Source organism: Octodon degus, unplaced genomic scaffold, assembly GCF_000260255.1.
Source record: "Octodon degus isolate 3935 unplaced genomic scaffold, OctDeg1.0 scaffold00002, whole genome shotgun sequence".
In the NCBI taxonomy this organism is placed as follows: Eukaryota; Metazoa; Chordata; class Mammalia; order Rodentia; family Octodontidae; genus Octodon; species Octodon degus.
This window is the reverse complement of record NW_004524578.1, coordinates 23,555,031-23,569,680: the sequence shown is the minus strand read 5'-3', so window position 1 is coordinate 23,569,680 and position 14,650 is coordinate 23,555,031. Positions and strand designations below refer to the sequence as shown.

The 14,650-nt window shown below is 45.4% G+C and overlaps 1 protein-coding gene across 4 annotated transcripts in view; it reads left to right on the top strand.

Moving 5' to 3' along the window:
- Positions 1-14,650, top strand: part of Cfap161 (cilia and flagella associated protein 161) — a 57,231-nt gene that overhangs the window by 34,129 nt on the left and 8,452 nt on the right. Inside the window, exons 4-9 of one of the 4 annotated variants that reach the window (XM_023712832.1) lie at positions 6,968-7,212; positions 7,870-7,959; positions 8,802-9,037; positions 10,224-10,308; positions 13,210-13,368; positions 14,184-14,257. In XM_023712832.1, the coding sequence (XP_023568600.1) occupies positions 6,968-7,212; positions 7,870-7,959; positions 8,802-9,037; positions 10,224-10,308; positions 13,210-13,368; positions 14,184-14,257 (889 nt within the window). The remainder of the gene's footprint in view (positions 1-6,967; positions 7,213-7,869; positions 7,960-8,801; positions 9,038-10,223; positions 10,309-13,209; positions 13,369-14,183; positions 14,258-14,650) is intronic. The other 3 variants (XM_004623490.2, XM_023712841.1, XM_023712845.1) reach the window with 3 other exon arrangements.

Sequence of the window (14,650 nt, the reverse complement as noted above, 5' to 3'; positions counted from 1 at the left end):
CCATGGATTTCACAAGTGAAAAAACAGAAGATTCCAGTTAAACTTTTTCAGAAGCATTAAACCAAATAACGAAAAGACAGCACATGTGTTGTATGCAGCTGATTCATGTAAAAAAAAAAATCGTGATTATAAAGTGGAGGCTGTGGTGCCAGATTTTAAGGTGCATTTATTACTAAACAAGGACTGAGTAGAAGACACCACGGCCAGCAGTGCATACACACATTTTGGTTTTAAGCTTGGCTTGGAGGTTTTTTGAGAAATGTAAATTAATGATTTCATGTAACTATGTATAAAATAAATATTTTATAATTTAAAAATAAAATGAAAATAGCAAAAGTAAAAAAAAGTTTCTCATATATTCATTTGCCTATCTTTTTAGATTTTTTTTACTATCTAAAGAGAATACAAAGTAGTAAAAAAAAAAACCTTAGAAATGATATAGAACTTTACAAACAAATTTGACAATAAATTCGATAATGGTCGCTGTCTTGTTTACTTTTCTTTCATCACTGGGACAAAATACCTGACGGCCAGAATGAAGGAAGGAAAGGTTTATTTAGCTCACAGTTTGTGGAGGTTTCAGTCTATACTCAGCTGGCTCCAAGGCAAAGTGGCACATTGCAGAGGGCAAAAGTTCATGGCGGCAGAAAACAGCAAAACAGCAAGATCAGTTGGGAGGAGAAGCGGCAACAGTGGCAGCAGAGAGCAAGTCTGCCTCTCTCATCTGCCTCAGGCTGGGTGTAGCACCCACACCCATAACCCCAGCACTCGATCATGAATTAATCACAAACTAGAAGTCCGCCCCATAACTGCATGAGGCTTTGGGGGGACAACTAGACACAAACCATTACAGTTGCTGTATTACATAAGGTTGTCTTCAAATTAGTTGTTTAAATCACATTTACTTATCTTAATCCACCATGTTGTGAGTGAGATGCTTCATTGTGTCACCGTATTACTCAAAGGTCTGTGAAGGCACTGAGCATTCTCCTTGGCATGGGCTGTGCCTCCAGCGAGCCACACCAGAGGCTGCACACTGTGGTGGAGGGGACTACACCAGACTCATCCAACCAGTCACACCTGAGCATATTCCAACACTATTAAGCAACTATTGGCTCTTGGGATACTAACTACTGGCCCAAACATTCAGTTTACTCTGAGGAATTGGACTTAGGATCAGGGTGATTCAGTTTACTCTGCCTGCATGGACTTAGGATCAGGGTGCAGTATCATGAGTTGTTCTTAATTCAGACACTGGCCCAAGTTCCCAGCTACCCACATTTCAGAGGGACAGACTGTGACCCACTGTCTTCCTCAAGCTTAGTTATTGCTAGACCAGTTCACATACTCAGTCGGATGCTTTACTTCCATTTTCTCATTTGTCACAGAGGACACAACTCAGGAAATATCAAGGGAGGGCAGATGCATGGGGCAAGTGTTGAGGGGGCTGGTTTACTACATTTGTGTCTCTTCAGTGTGTGTGTGCCACCTTTTTGGATCCAGATCCCCTTGTGCTTATCAACCGGCAAGCTCATTGAATCATGTTGTCTAAAGCTCTTCACAGAATGGGATCTCTAGTTCCTCACACTGCTTTGTCAGGTCTTGGTCAGTGGGGCTGGAAGTTCTCCCATTGGGTCACTTGGTCTTCCAGTAACCAAACCCATCTGGAGGCTATCTGTCTGAGCTTCCACACCAAAGCACCTCCTCAGCACAAACTCAGGTGTAGTCAACAGGAATTCTTTAGGAGTAGCAAAAGACACCTCCATCCCTAGGGAAACCCCAAGAGTTTTAGAAGGTTTGTTCTATGAAGAAGGGACAATGGCCAAAAATATTTATTATACTACAACAAGTAAAAAATATATACAAATAAACAAGCAAATAACATCATGACCATCAGGGATAGGGAGACAGTACACCGACAAAATATATAGTGTTACTGTAATATTTAGAATGACCAATTTTCAGTAAAAAAAAATTATGAGACCTGCAAATAAATAGGAAAATGTGTTGGATACACAGGAAAAGCTAACATCAGGCAATAGGCACTGTTTTGAGAGGGGCCAGCTGTTAGGATTAATAGTTATTATACATATAGTTGGAGAACTCAGGGAAACAATGGTTAAGGACTTAAAGTAAAATACAATGATGATGTTTCATGCAATATAGAACATCAGTAAAGATATAACAATTATCAGTATCAGTTATCTGATCTAAGATCTGGAGTTGAAAAGTACCATAACCAAAATGAAAAATTCACTAGAGGGACAGAACAGTAGATCTGGTCTCACAAAGAAGGAAAGCTGCAGACTAGAAGATAATAAGAATTATGCAGCCTGAAGAACAGAGAGAAAAAAGAACAGATAATTAAATAGCTCAGAGGTATGTAAAACATTATTAAATGTACCAATGTATACATAAAAGAAATCCCACAAAGAAAGGAGCAAGAGAAACAGGCAGGAAAAATTATTCAGAAAAGTAATGGCTGCTAGCTCTTAAAATTTGTTGAAAAGAACATTAATCTACATATCCAGGAAGCTCAGCATATCCCATGTGAGACAGAAGCACAGGTGTATTACAGGCAGTGTCGAAAGACAAAGAAATGCACTGACAGCAGCAAGAGCGTGTGCGCGCCCGTACACACACACAAGCCCTAAAAACTACCTTTCCATCAGAAGAGGGGCCAGAGGCAGCAGGATAGCAGACTTGAAATATCAAAAGAAGAAAAATGCCTGTCAACAAAGACTCATACACCTAGAAATACTATCTTACAGAAATGAAAGTAAAATAAACAGGCAAGCAAAAACTGGAGACGTGTTTGCTAGAAATATAGCCAAAGCAGTGGAGCTGAGGGAGTCCCTCCCTTCTCCCACTTGATTCTAAACAGCATCTTACAGTTATTTCTGCTTTCATTGTCCTGAAAAAGGTAACAAAAGCTCAGGAGATGACAGATGTTCAGATGTGTGCTGGATCTCCTACCCTGACCTCTGCTCTCCTTTACCCTACTCCTACTCAGGACAGGTTCATTAATATGCACTATGTGTCATAAACATAATTAAGACCAGAGATGACTAAGATGATTAAGACTAAGATGACTCAGCACCCTGTCAATCATTCCTGTCAGCTACACCCAGAGATTCACTGGGAGGCGCCTGAAGCAGAGAGGCTTGGCCTTTGAAGCGTTAAATCCCATTGTATCTGCCCTTTTTGGTTGTTGTCCTCACATCTGTGCCATTTCATCTATGTGCAGGGCTCTTCTGTCTCCTCAGCACCCTTTTCTGTCTGTGCCCTGTCCTATGGTGGCGTGGATTTGCCCTGAGCACAACTTCCTGTGACTTTTAGTAAACATAGCTGCTTGCTACTTACTACTGGTAATTCTTTCCTTGTAGATACAAAAGAACCAGGACCATTATTGGTCCATTCCATGGTAGCACTCACATTCTTGACTTACGAGAAATATCAATGGAAGTGCTTCATGTTGAAACCAAGTGACTTCAGGCAATAATTTGTACCCACAGGAGAAAACAAATAGCCTCAGTAAAGATAATGATGGATTTAATTTCAAAAAGAGTATAATTACAGAGTCCTTTTTCTGAGTGATTAAGAAGCTTTTGCATAAGACAATCTGTGTGTAATTGTATTGTTGTGTCTATAGTATACTTGTCAGTAATAGCACAGGAGGTAGGTGGGAGGCAAGCCAGACTGGTGTAAGGACTTAGCAAATGACTGAATCGTTAGAATCCTATTAAATAATATGGGGGATGGTTTGGTCTTGCCTTTTGCCCAGTTTTATGGGGCATGAGGAGGCACATAAAAGGGAGAGGCAAGGGCTTTGGATTCAGACCGTCTGGGGTGAGTCCTCTGGGACAAAGTCATCTGCCACTTAACAGGGATACATTCTGAGGAAAGTGTTTATTAGGGTTTATATGGAGAGTGTCTAAAGAAGGCTTCATTTGCTCATAGGTGGGACCTTGGAAGGTGACTTAATCACAGGGGAGGGGTGTAGCTCAGTTGCTGTTAGGAGGTGGGGCCAGATGGGGACGGATGGGGCAGGCCAGTCACTGGACACATAACAGGAACTGTTCATCTCCCTCCCTAGCTCCTCCCTTCTCTTTCTACTTCCTGGCTGCCATGACTGGAGTCGCTTCCTTGTGCTAGGCCCTTCTGCCATGTTGTTTCTGTGGTTAGGCCTCACAGACCTGAACTGGAACTTCTGAGACTGCTTTTCCTTGAAGTTGTAGGTGTGGGGTATTGTGTCCCAGTGCCAAGAAAGTGACTAGGACAGTGTTGTTACGTGATTTTCTTAGTGTGTGGCCGTCCTAGAGTGTTGGGCACTGACGTGTGTTCTTAGAAGCTTCTCTGTATTTGCTCCCAGGGCTCCTCACTGCCTTCGATGGAGCTTATTTTCTTAGTCACTTTTCTTTCATTGCTCAGGCAAAGTACCTGCCACTCTAAATTAAGGAAGGAAAAATTTATTTATTTAAATATGTATTTTTTGATACAGGGTCTCACTGTGCAGTTTGGACTCATCATGATCCTCCTGTCTCAGCCTCCCTAGTACTGGAATTGCGGGCATGTACCACCATGCCCTGCTCCAGGTCTGGCCTGGTGTGCCTGAGTTGCCAGGGTGGCACACTCTGTGGTACCAGGGATCAAATTCAGGACCTTGTGCTTGTCAGGCAGGCACTTACGCTGCTAAGCTATCTCCTAATCCAGGAAAGGTCTATTTAGCTCATAGTCTGTGGAGATTTCAGTCCATACTGGGCTGGCTCCAAGGGAGAGTGGCATACAGCTCATGGCAGTAGAAGACAGCAACAGCAACAAGAACAAAATGGGAGGAGGAAGCGAGAGAACATCTTCCCCTCTCTTATGTTGTATGTAAGCTAGAGCGGGTGTAGCCCCCACACCCATAATCCAGCAGCACTCACACCCATAATCCCAGCAGTGGACCGTGAATCAATCACAGATCCTAGAAGCCTGCTCCATGACTGCATGAGGCTTTGGGGAGACATCTAGGCACAGATCATAACACTCACTCTTAAACATCTGCTGTCACTTGCTCCCGCCCATAGGACTAAAGCTGTGGTGGAATGGGCCCTGTCCGGCTGTGGAGAAACAGCACTGGTTCTCCAGTCTGTGGCCACGTTATCACTTTTATTTTTGTTTCCAGGCCCATGACTTGATGCAGCCTCTCACTGGCAGCACCAGCTGTGGAATCGGCAGGCTCTGGGGCCATGAGGGGCAAAGCAGCAGGAGAATAAACCAAGTGCAAGGGAAAGCAGTACAATCAGGGTAGGCCATAAACACGACACTTGTGAGCCTGCTGCCAGCTCCACACACAGACTGCTTTACAGGGACTTGTATTTTAATTGAGTACAAGAAGAGCACTCTAAAATAATGATAAGAGCACAGTAAATATATACCCCAGCAATGCAGTCATTTATTGCTGTTACCAAGCACTGGGCACTGTGCATAAGTATCTGAGCTATACTTTCATCGACCGACAGCGTGCTGGCTTTGTTTGCACCAACATGACACAAACACTAATGTGTCACACGACAGCATCACACAACTGCTCTCTGTCACTAGGCAACAGCACACTTACAGCTCCATTATGACCTTGTGGGGATCAGCATCCTACCTGAGGTCTAGTGTTGTTGGAGGCATCATTACTCAGTGTGTGGCTCCTTTTACCGACTGAAGCTTGTAGGGTGCTAGCGTCTTGGAATGCCAGTTTCTTAATGTGTCAGGTGCAGTGAGTGGAAAGATATCTGAGCTGGCTTCTCTGTCCTGTCCTTTCTTTGGAAATATCTTTTTTTTTTTTTAATAAAAGTTTTATTAGTCTGTGTTTGCAGTGTGTAATGGTCACACTCACCGTGAGGAGTTGGCATATGTGCAGAACCCATCTTCATTCTTTTCACTCCCCTATCCAACCCTCCCGCATCTTGGTCTCCTTCCCATTTGCAAAAGACCTATTTCCCTATTTCCTACGGTCCACCTTATGTGTTGCTCTTTATAGTTTGGGGTTCTCCTATAAGAGAATCATGCAGTGTTTCAACCTGTGTGTTTGCGGTACTCCTCTTACTTAAAGCATCCCTGAATATAGTTGCACAGGGACCGCGCTGGTGGGTTTGTGGGGAATGCTACTGGAAGTGGATGCCAAGCCACTTCCAAGCCAGGCTCCACAGCACCCTGCTACCGAAAGGCCCCCCACTTCTTCTCTCACAGCCCCCAAGGCTGACACGGTCTGCAGCTGCTAAGGGCTCCGTCACGGCATCCCCACATACACTCACTGCGTTCTTCCTGTGGTCTGTTTTCATGAGCGATGTTCTCTTGTAGACCACGTTTGCTGAGACGAGGTCTCCCGGGTCTTCCTTTTTTCTCCCTTCTCGGATAAAATTGCTCTTTGGAGAGTTACTGCATGCATTTGCCCAGCATCCACTTCCAGGTAGAACAGCGACTGTTTATCCTCGCTACTCATAGTCGTATTTTATTTTTACAAATATTGGCTACAGTGTGTGGTAGTTTTATGAGGAATGCTTGTCATCTCATTGGCGGACTGGAGGAGGAAGGAGGAAGGCTGCAAAGCCCATAAAAATGCACACTTGCTCCAGAAATGTATCAATAAACATGTACTAGCGTGACCTGTTTCTTTCTTCGGAGACTGAAAATTGGAGCAGCTCTCCCCACGTCCTTCTACGTTAGTTTGGGTCTCAAATGTCTCTATGAGCACCTTTTGTTTTATGATTAGGAAAAGAGCAGCAGCAGATAATGTGGAAAATCCTCTGCCCTCCATCCAGCCTTGCTGACCTTTCAAAGCTATTTGGTGCCGCAACAAGCGAGGGGCACCCCGATGGCCCTTTGCTTTTGGATCCTGAACAGACAAGAAAAAGTTCTTACTTTTTCTCTAGGGTTCATTTAGGACAATGAGGCTTACTGTCTTGAATTTTCCTCTCTCTGGGTTTGTAAGGAAGCGCTCAGAGGCTTGAGGTAGCCTCGCTCACAGGCTGCACCCGAGCGCGGACGCCTATTGGCCAGCGATGCTGGACTTCGACCAACGCCCCACCCCCGTCGTCACGGCGACCAGGCAAGCTAAAGACCGCCGTAGTGGAAGGAGGGCGACGCTCCGGACTGCAGGTGACCATGGCGCAGAACCTGTACGGTCCGCGAGTCCGGATGGGAAACTGGAATGAGGACGCCTATCTAGAGGAGGTCGTGAGTGCGTGGGGTGTGACAGGCGCCCCCAGACCCCAAGCCTGGTCTTAGGCCCCGCCTCTTTCCCCACATCCACCCTTCTCTGAGCCCTGCAAACTCAGGCCCGAAGCCCAGCCAGCACCCTCCTGCCCTGGCCTCATCCTAGCTGTCGAAGCCTCTGCAGGCCTACCCCCACCCCCGCCACCCCTTGGTCTATAGCCCACTAGGGTCCCCAAACCGTAAGCCAGGTGAGGCCGTTCTATGCTGCGGCCCACTCTGTCCCCGGCCCCGACGTGCACCCGCAGGTGTGCACCCTCAGGTTCTCCGCTGACCCTGGTGGGGTGGAGTGGGCCTCAGTACCCCTCACCAACGCTCAGTGCCCTCACAGAGGAGAGGTGAGGACCACCTATCTCCACACTGTTCTTCCCAGCTGGGATAATCACAGGGGATGTTGCTTTTCCTTCTCGTGCCTTTCCCAATTTTCTAAAGATTCTGCAATGTTATAAGCATTACAGTAATGCTTAATAAAAGTCCTGATATTCCCTCTATGAACATATTTCCCTTCTGTTCTGAAACTTTGCTTTTTCAGTTCAGGAAGCTTCTGACCCTACAGCCACCAGTACCTTCCCTACTGGAGGCTATTGCTGTCTTTGAATGGTGTTCTTTTTCTTTAATCAGGAGCTTATGAAAGACTTCTTAGAGAAGAGAGAGCAGGGGAAACTTCTCATTCAGAGAAACAGAAGACTGAAAATGCACCTTTTGAGACCGGTGATTTTAACATTGTTTTCCAAAATTCTAAGAAGTATGAACATATGTGAAGCAGATAAAAAACAAACAAACAAAAAAAAACAAAAAACAAACAAACAAAAAAAACTACTGAATGAGTTACTATTTAGAAAGTGACAATGTTTTTATTTTTTTATTTTTTGTGGAACCACCCTTGCGCTTGCCAGGGAAGCACTTACTGTACTGAGCCATCTCCCCAGCCCCAAATGACAACGTTTTTAGAAGGACTTTTTAAATTATTTTTGGTCTGGGAGCCACAATGTTTCGAATTCCTTAAGATTTAAGAAGATAAAGACATCTGATTTTTTTGATTGATTGATTGATTTTGTGTGTGTGTGTGTGGCCAGTTCAGCCCACCAGGGGGCGGGGCGGGCTGGCATGTGTTGCTGGGGATTGAACCGCGGTCCCTGTGCTTTGCTTAGCTTAGTTTGTTCTAAGTAGGTGCTTTAGACCACTGAACCATCTCACCAGCCCAAGACATCTGCTTTTAATGGTGTTTACCTGCATTTTCCAAATAAAGAAATTAATGGACTGATACATTAATACTTCTAGTGGGTGCTCAAGACATTTTCAGTGAGTGCTTAGTAAATGGTACCGGCAACCTGTGTGATTTTCACCAGGTTCATTAGGTATTCTTTGAGATTGTTGGGAACTTGACCTTAGCAAAGTGGAAGGGAAAGGAAGAGAACTAAAGATTTGGGGGAACGTGTGGGAAACCCTCAGGCTGTGGTGCAGAACTGAGAAAAGGAGATGGTAATGGGGTCGGGCTTGTCCTTGGTGAAGGGATTATATGTGGTTTATTTGAAAAATCCCTAATATTGCAGATGCAGCTGTCGGTATCTGAAGACGGATACATTCACTATGGCGACCAAGTGATGCTGGTGAATCCTGACCACCCAGAGCGGGAAGAAGCTGGTGTGTTTCTGGGCGGGGACCTGAGCCTGTGCATGACTCCAGATGAAATGCACGCCCACCTGAGTGACGAGCTGCAGCTGCCCTGCGGCTTGAGTGCCGCGCAGGCCATAGCCCCAGTGGGCAGAAGCACGTTTGTCGTTCTGAGGTAGAGATGCTTTGGCTCCTGGGGTCTCCTCTGTGGGACTTGTGGGCTAAGAATGCCCCGGGGCTGAGGGAGTGGGGGTGGGGAGTAGGACTAAGACTCCATGGTCTCAGCTTGCTTGCCCACCTTGAGAGTTGTTCTGAAGGAGACTTCACACTCCACTTTACCTCAGGCGGCAAGCTGCGTTCAGTTCCAAATGTTTGCTTCATGATTATCCCATCCTGGGAATTGCATTCATGTGTTCCCATCAGCAAAGCAGGTTTTCCTAATGGTGTCCCAGGATCTTGTGCTCCTGTGAGCCTTTGTTGTTAAGGTTGTTCCGCTATCTTTACAATGAAAAAGATAGAATGTTCTATTAGATGGCACTGAATAGGATTTACTTTTGAAAAATTGTCCACGAATATGTACTTAGGAGATTTTGAAAATAAACAATTACCAACTAAAAGTGATTGCTTTCACTTCATTAATTAATTTATGATAGTGACGTTCGTATGACAAGAGCATAGCTGGTCCTTTAAGACCTTGATTTAGATTTCTCTTGAGTACACATAGTTTATGCCAAAACAACTAAACACCAAGCACAATTTTTGTTTCCTGGAGGAAGAAGTGGGAAGCGTGTAGGAAAGTCTACAAACGTGTGGCCTTGTTTCTCTCTGCAGGTGCCAGTACTTGTGACTGGAAATCCTTAGTGTTCCTGAGCACAAGGGCTTAAGCCAGATCAGCGAGAAACTCCTCAAGAGTGGGTGCTGTGGGTCTTGGGCAGGACAGGAAAGAGCCAGTCAGATTTTAAGACCAAGAGAATCTTTATTTTATTTTTTAAAATTTATGCATTTGGTACACGGTCTTACCACACAGCTCAGACTCGTAGTGATCCTCCTGTTTTCAGCCTCCCCAGTGCTGGGATTACAGGGGTGCACTACCACACCTGGACACTGTTGCTGGTTCAGTGAACTTGGGGGTGGGACCAGTGTGGCATGGGGTACTGGGGATCAAAACCTAGTCCCTGCGCTTGCCTAAGCAAGTGCTTAGTCCACTGAGCTATCTCACCGGCCTGAGAAATTTTTAGTTCTTTAATTCATGTATGGTTTATAAATATATCTTATTAAGACAGTGGATCATACACATAGACAAAAAATAGAGCTGCAGATTCTAAATCAGTGGTTTCATTTTGCTTATTGTCCACCCACAGTGTAGGCAGAGATGCCACCGGCCAAGTCCTTAGGTACGGGCAGGACTTTTGCCTTGGGATAACAGGAGGATTTGAAAACAAGATGGTAAGTCGTGACTCTGCAGGTCTATCACGGAGCTGTGTGTGTAAGAGCTTCGGGCTTCCCTTCCCAATGCCAAACTAGGGATCCCATCTTAATAAAGCTCTTTTTCATATATTTTTTTAATACAAATGACTGAGTCAGAGAACATGAATAGGTTTCAAAGTATTGGTAGCTATCCTTCCGATAGTGGTTTGTACCAATTTGTGTTCCCAGCAACAACAAATGAAATTAATTATATTAAATATTATCTTTAAAATCATTGCTAAGCTGACAAGTCAAGAGAAAAAAGCTGCGTGGATGTTGCAGTGCTTGTGAATTTTCCTGCATCCTGTTACCTCTCTTCCTCTCCCCCCTCGAGTTCTTCCTTCTTTCTCCTTATTTTTTTCTTCTCTATCCTCTTAAGTTTTGTCATATTTGTTGCCAGTATTTCCTCCCCTGGGCTTCGACTTTTAAATTACAGTTGTTTCAATATTATATTTTTAGGTAAAAATCTATCAATATTTTTCTTTGAAAGTTTTTCCATTTTAAGTTTTAGTTTGCTTCAGCGATCTAATAAAAAGAAAATACTGTATTCTCTTCAACACGCTAATGATTTGCATCTTGTTTAAATGTATTTTTTAGGATTTATTTTGATAGAGTTTTATGTGAGTGTCTGCGTTTTCCCAAATGGCAGTTAGAACTGATCTCTCTCTCTCTTTATACACTGCGACATGTGCTTCCCTTAGTGGACCTTAAATTACCATATGCATGATGTGCTATTTCTAAGCTTTCTATTTTGATCCATTGAACCATAATTGTCTATTTCTATTCTAGAAGTACAGTGTGCTAATTATTGTAGCTGTATAATATACTTTAACAGCTCCTAATTATCTTTCATTACACTTCTTTGTCTGAATTATATTAAGAATTAATCTTGCAGTTAAATGTAATAATTATTTTTCCAAGATCCTCTATCCTTGTAGGGCGAAGAGATTACTTCACATGTTGATTGGTGTTGTCTAAGTAAGGACAGTTGCATATTTAGTAGGTTAATAATTTTCATTTTTCTCATTTGTCTCTATCTGTTCTCTTAGTAACATTTCATTGTTCTCAGTGAGGATTTGCGGTTTTCTTCCCATGTATTTGCCATACTTCATTAAAGTTATTCCTTGGCGTCTTGTGTTTTGGCCACCACTGTAAGGGAGGTCTTTTTGATAGGGGAAATATGGAAACTTTGATTGAATGAAGAATAATTTTTCTTATAAAACTATAAGAAAACAGTTTTCACATCACCTTTGATGAAATCGCTGTTGCTCATGCTGATAGCTTTGCAGCTGATCCTTTGCAATTTTCTAGGTAGATAGATAGTCATTTCATCTTCAAATGGTGACTTTCTGTCTTCGCCGACTCTCATGCCTGTCATCTCTGCTTCTTGTCTGGGGGTTAGCATGCGCCTCTGGGGCACCCATAAACAATCCGGTGGCCATACCTTCTAGCTCAGTTCTGACTGGACTGCCTTTCTTTAGTGTGGTTTGAATGGAGCAATCTGATTTGAGGCAAATACTCTTTCTGGCCCTGGTTTCCCTGAGCCTCTGAATGGCGCCTAGTTTCCTTGCATTCTAGGGCACAAGCCTGGTGAACTTGGGCCCCATCCTCGTCCCAGTGTGCCCAGCTCTCTACTGAGTCCTCTGCTGTCCCTCCCCAGGTCCCTCACCTGCCTTCTCCCTCCCGTGTAGGCCCCTGGTCTGGGCCTTTTAGTCTTCCTGACTACTGCAGACCATGTTAGGCAGGGGCTGCCAGACTGATCTTTAAAAGCTCAGGCCTGATCGCCTCTACTCTCACTGAAAAGCCAGCTGTGGCTCCTCACTGCCCAGGAATGCTCTGTGTGTCCACTGTGTAAGTCCTTCCGCAAGATGTCCCCACAGATGGCACCTGTCCCCCGCCCTCAAGCTCATTGCCACTCTGCTGCTCTGCCTTTACCTCAGGGCTCTCCTCAGGGTTGGCCTTGAGTTATGCTGCTGAAAGGCCAGAGATAATCCACTTATACAGAGGAAGGGTGGGTTTAGGCTCACAGTTTTGGAGGCTGATATGCCCCCCCCCCCCGGACCTGTGGTAAGGCAGCTCAGCATGGAAGGAGTTTGTGTGGAGCAAAGCCGGGAGCAGAGAGAAAGCAGGAGCTGGGGCCCTACTGTCCCCTCCCAGGGCACACAGAGGAGTGTGGGAGAGGCCTGGGGACTTCCTGTCAGGCCTCCCCACCTCCCAGCAGCTCTGCTGTGGGACCTCAGCAACCACGTGGGGGCCAGTGTCACCCAGTCTATGCCGCCACTGTCCTGCTAGGGGCTGTAGTGTGCATTGCCTTCCCAGTGGTGCCCGCGCTGCTGTGCCAGTGGAGTGATTAGAAGCCTGTCACTTGTGACAGAAGCTGTTGTCACATTCAGGGTGAAGCAAACTGGGAAAGAACAACAAGGAGTGAGCATGGGGTTTTGGGGGGGCGGAGGGCTCGCTGTCAACAGCTGACATGAACTCTCAGCTGAGCCCCATCCAGAGTCGCCTTGGAGCTCCAGCAGAGCCTGACAGGACGCTGGTCTGAAGGGTACTTTCAGTCTGTGGATCAAGATTCCTGTTATATTATTTATAATAAATGAAATAGTGGCTGTGCCCTCAGTTCCCCAAGGCAGATGAGTGGCAGGGAGTGGGAAGAGAGAGACACTGAGTGTCCTTAAGCAGGGACAACAGTGTGAGATGTGTGTGTGTGTGAGATACCTTCCTATTCCAAGCTGGCATTTCCAGGGGGGAAGAACACACTTTCTCATGCAATCCTTAAGAGCTGGGCTTTGGGACACACTGACTGCCCAGCGTGCTGGCTGCTGTTACCCCAACTTTGAGAATCACTGCGTCCCACTTGCTTGTCTGTGTCCCTTCCAGCTGTATTTATCCAGTGACCACAGGACCCTCCTGAAGTCAGCCAAGAAGTCCTGGCTGCAGGAGGTGCACCTGACGGATGAGCTGTCACACCTGGCCAGGTGGCAGGCCACCTTCCTCGACCCCCAGCTGCGCTTGGAGCACGAGGGCCTCCCGGTCCAGGTGAGCGCATTGGACATGAGAAGGGCACGGGCTCTGCAGTGCAGGAAGAGATGTGCCTCCCTGTCTGGAAAGCAGAGGCTTCCTGCGGCTCGCGTGACCTCACTCACCTTTCTTCTGTGTGTAGCTCACGGGGAAGTGCTCATCTGCTGCCGTGCCCATCCTGCTGGGTGTCTCCATCCTGGCCACAGAAAGAGCTTCCCAGGAAGCCAGGCCGGTCCCTACAGGCTGTGCAGTCTGATGTGTGACCACACAGACCGTGGCACTGTGACCCTGTGTCCTCTGAGCTGTGTTGGGGTTAGATTTAGGCTTAGGCTACTCCTCTCTCTGCCACAGTGTTTGATATCAACCAGTCAGCATTTTAAAGTCATGTTTATTTTTTCTGATTATAAACAAATGCATGTTTGCTTCTAAAGTAAAAAGAAAAAAAGCACATATAAAATGCAAATTACCAGTAAGGGTTGCACCTTCCAGAGACTGCTGCTGCTGTTCACCATTTCTTTTTCTATATAGATGTACATATGTGGATTTTTGAGGTTATTTTACAGAGCAGAACATCATAAATACATATTTCCAACTCACACCATCAACCATGCCACCTTGTCAAAGATCTCCACGATGGCTTGGAGTGATCACTCTGTCATACAGATGTCTGTCACAGTGTGCTTATCACATTTATTATGCCTTGGCTTCCAAGTTAGTCTATAAATATATTAAATTGAAATTACTATGTGGCATATTTCTGTATTTCTTATAGGAAGTTGACGGTCTTAATTCAAAATGCTAACAGCACACTTTTTTTCTTTTTATCTATAAAGGCAAATGAAAAAATTCTCATCTATCACTGTCACACGAATCAAGCCCTGGCTGTCCACCGGCAGCTTTTCTTAAGGTAATGGTATTGAGGCAGAGAGCAAATGCCGGGATTGGGGCTGTGGTGGGACTGCCTGCTCAACCACTGTTCGGGCTTGCCACCTGTTGCTCAGACTCATGGCTCATCCTTTTTTTAAAATGCAATTCTGTACGTCTTTTTCATAGAGCCTCAGTACCTTTTTGGGTTCAGTGCACCTTGTTTATACAGCACTGTCACCTTGGCTGATTGTACTGTACACTACAGTGCTGCAGTTTTTGGGTTTTTTTTTAAATGTGTTTGGTACAAGGTCTCACTGTGCTGCTTGGACTTGTGGCAGTCCTCCTGTTTTCAGCCTCCCCAGCGCTGGGATTACAGACGTGCGCCACCACGCCTGGCCTAGTGGCCAGCTCAGCGTGCCCGGGGTGGGACCAG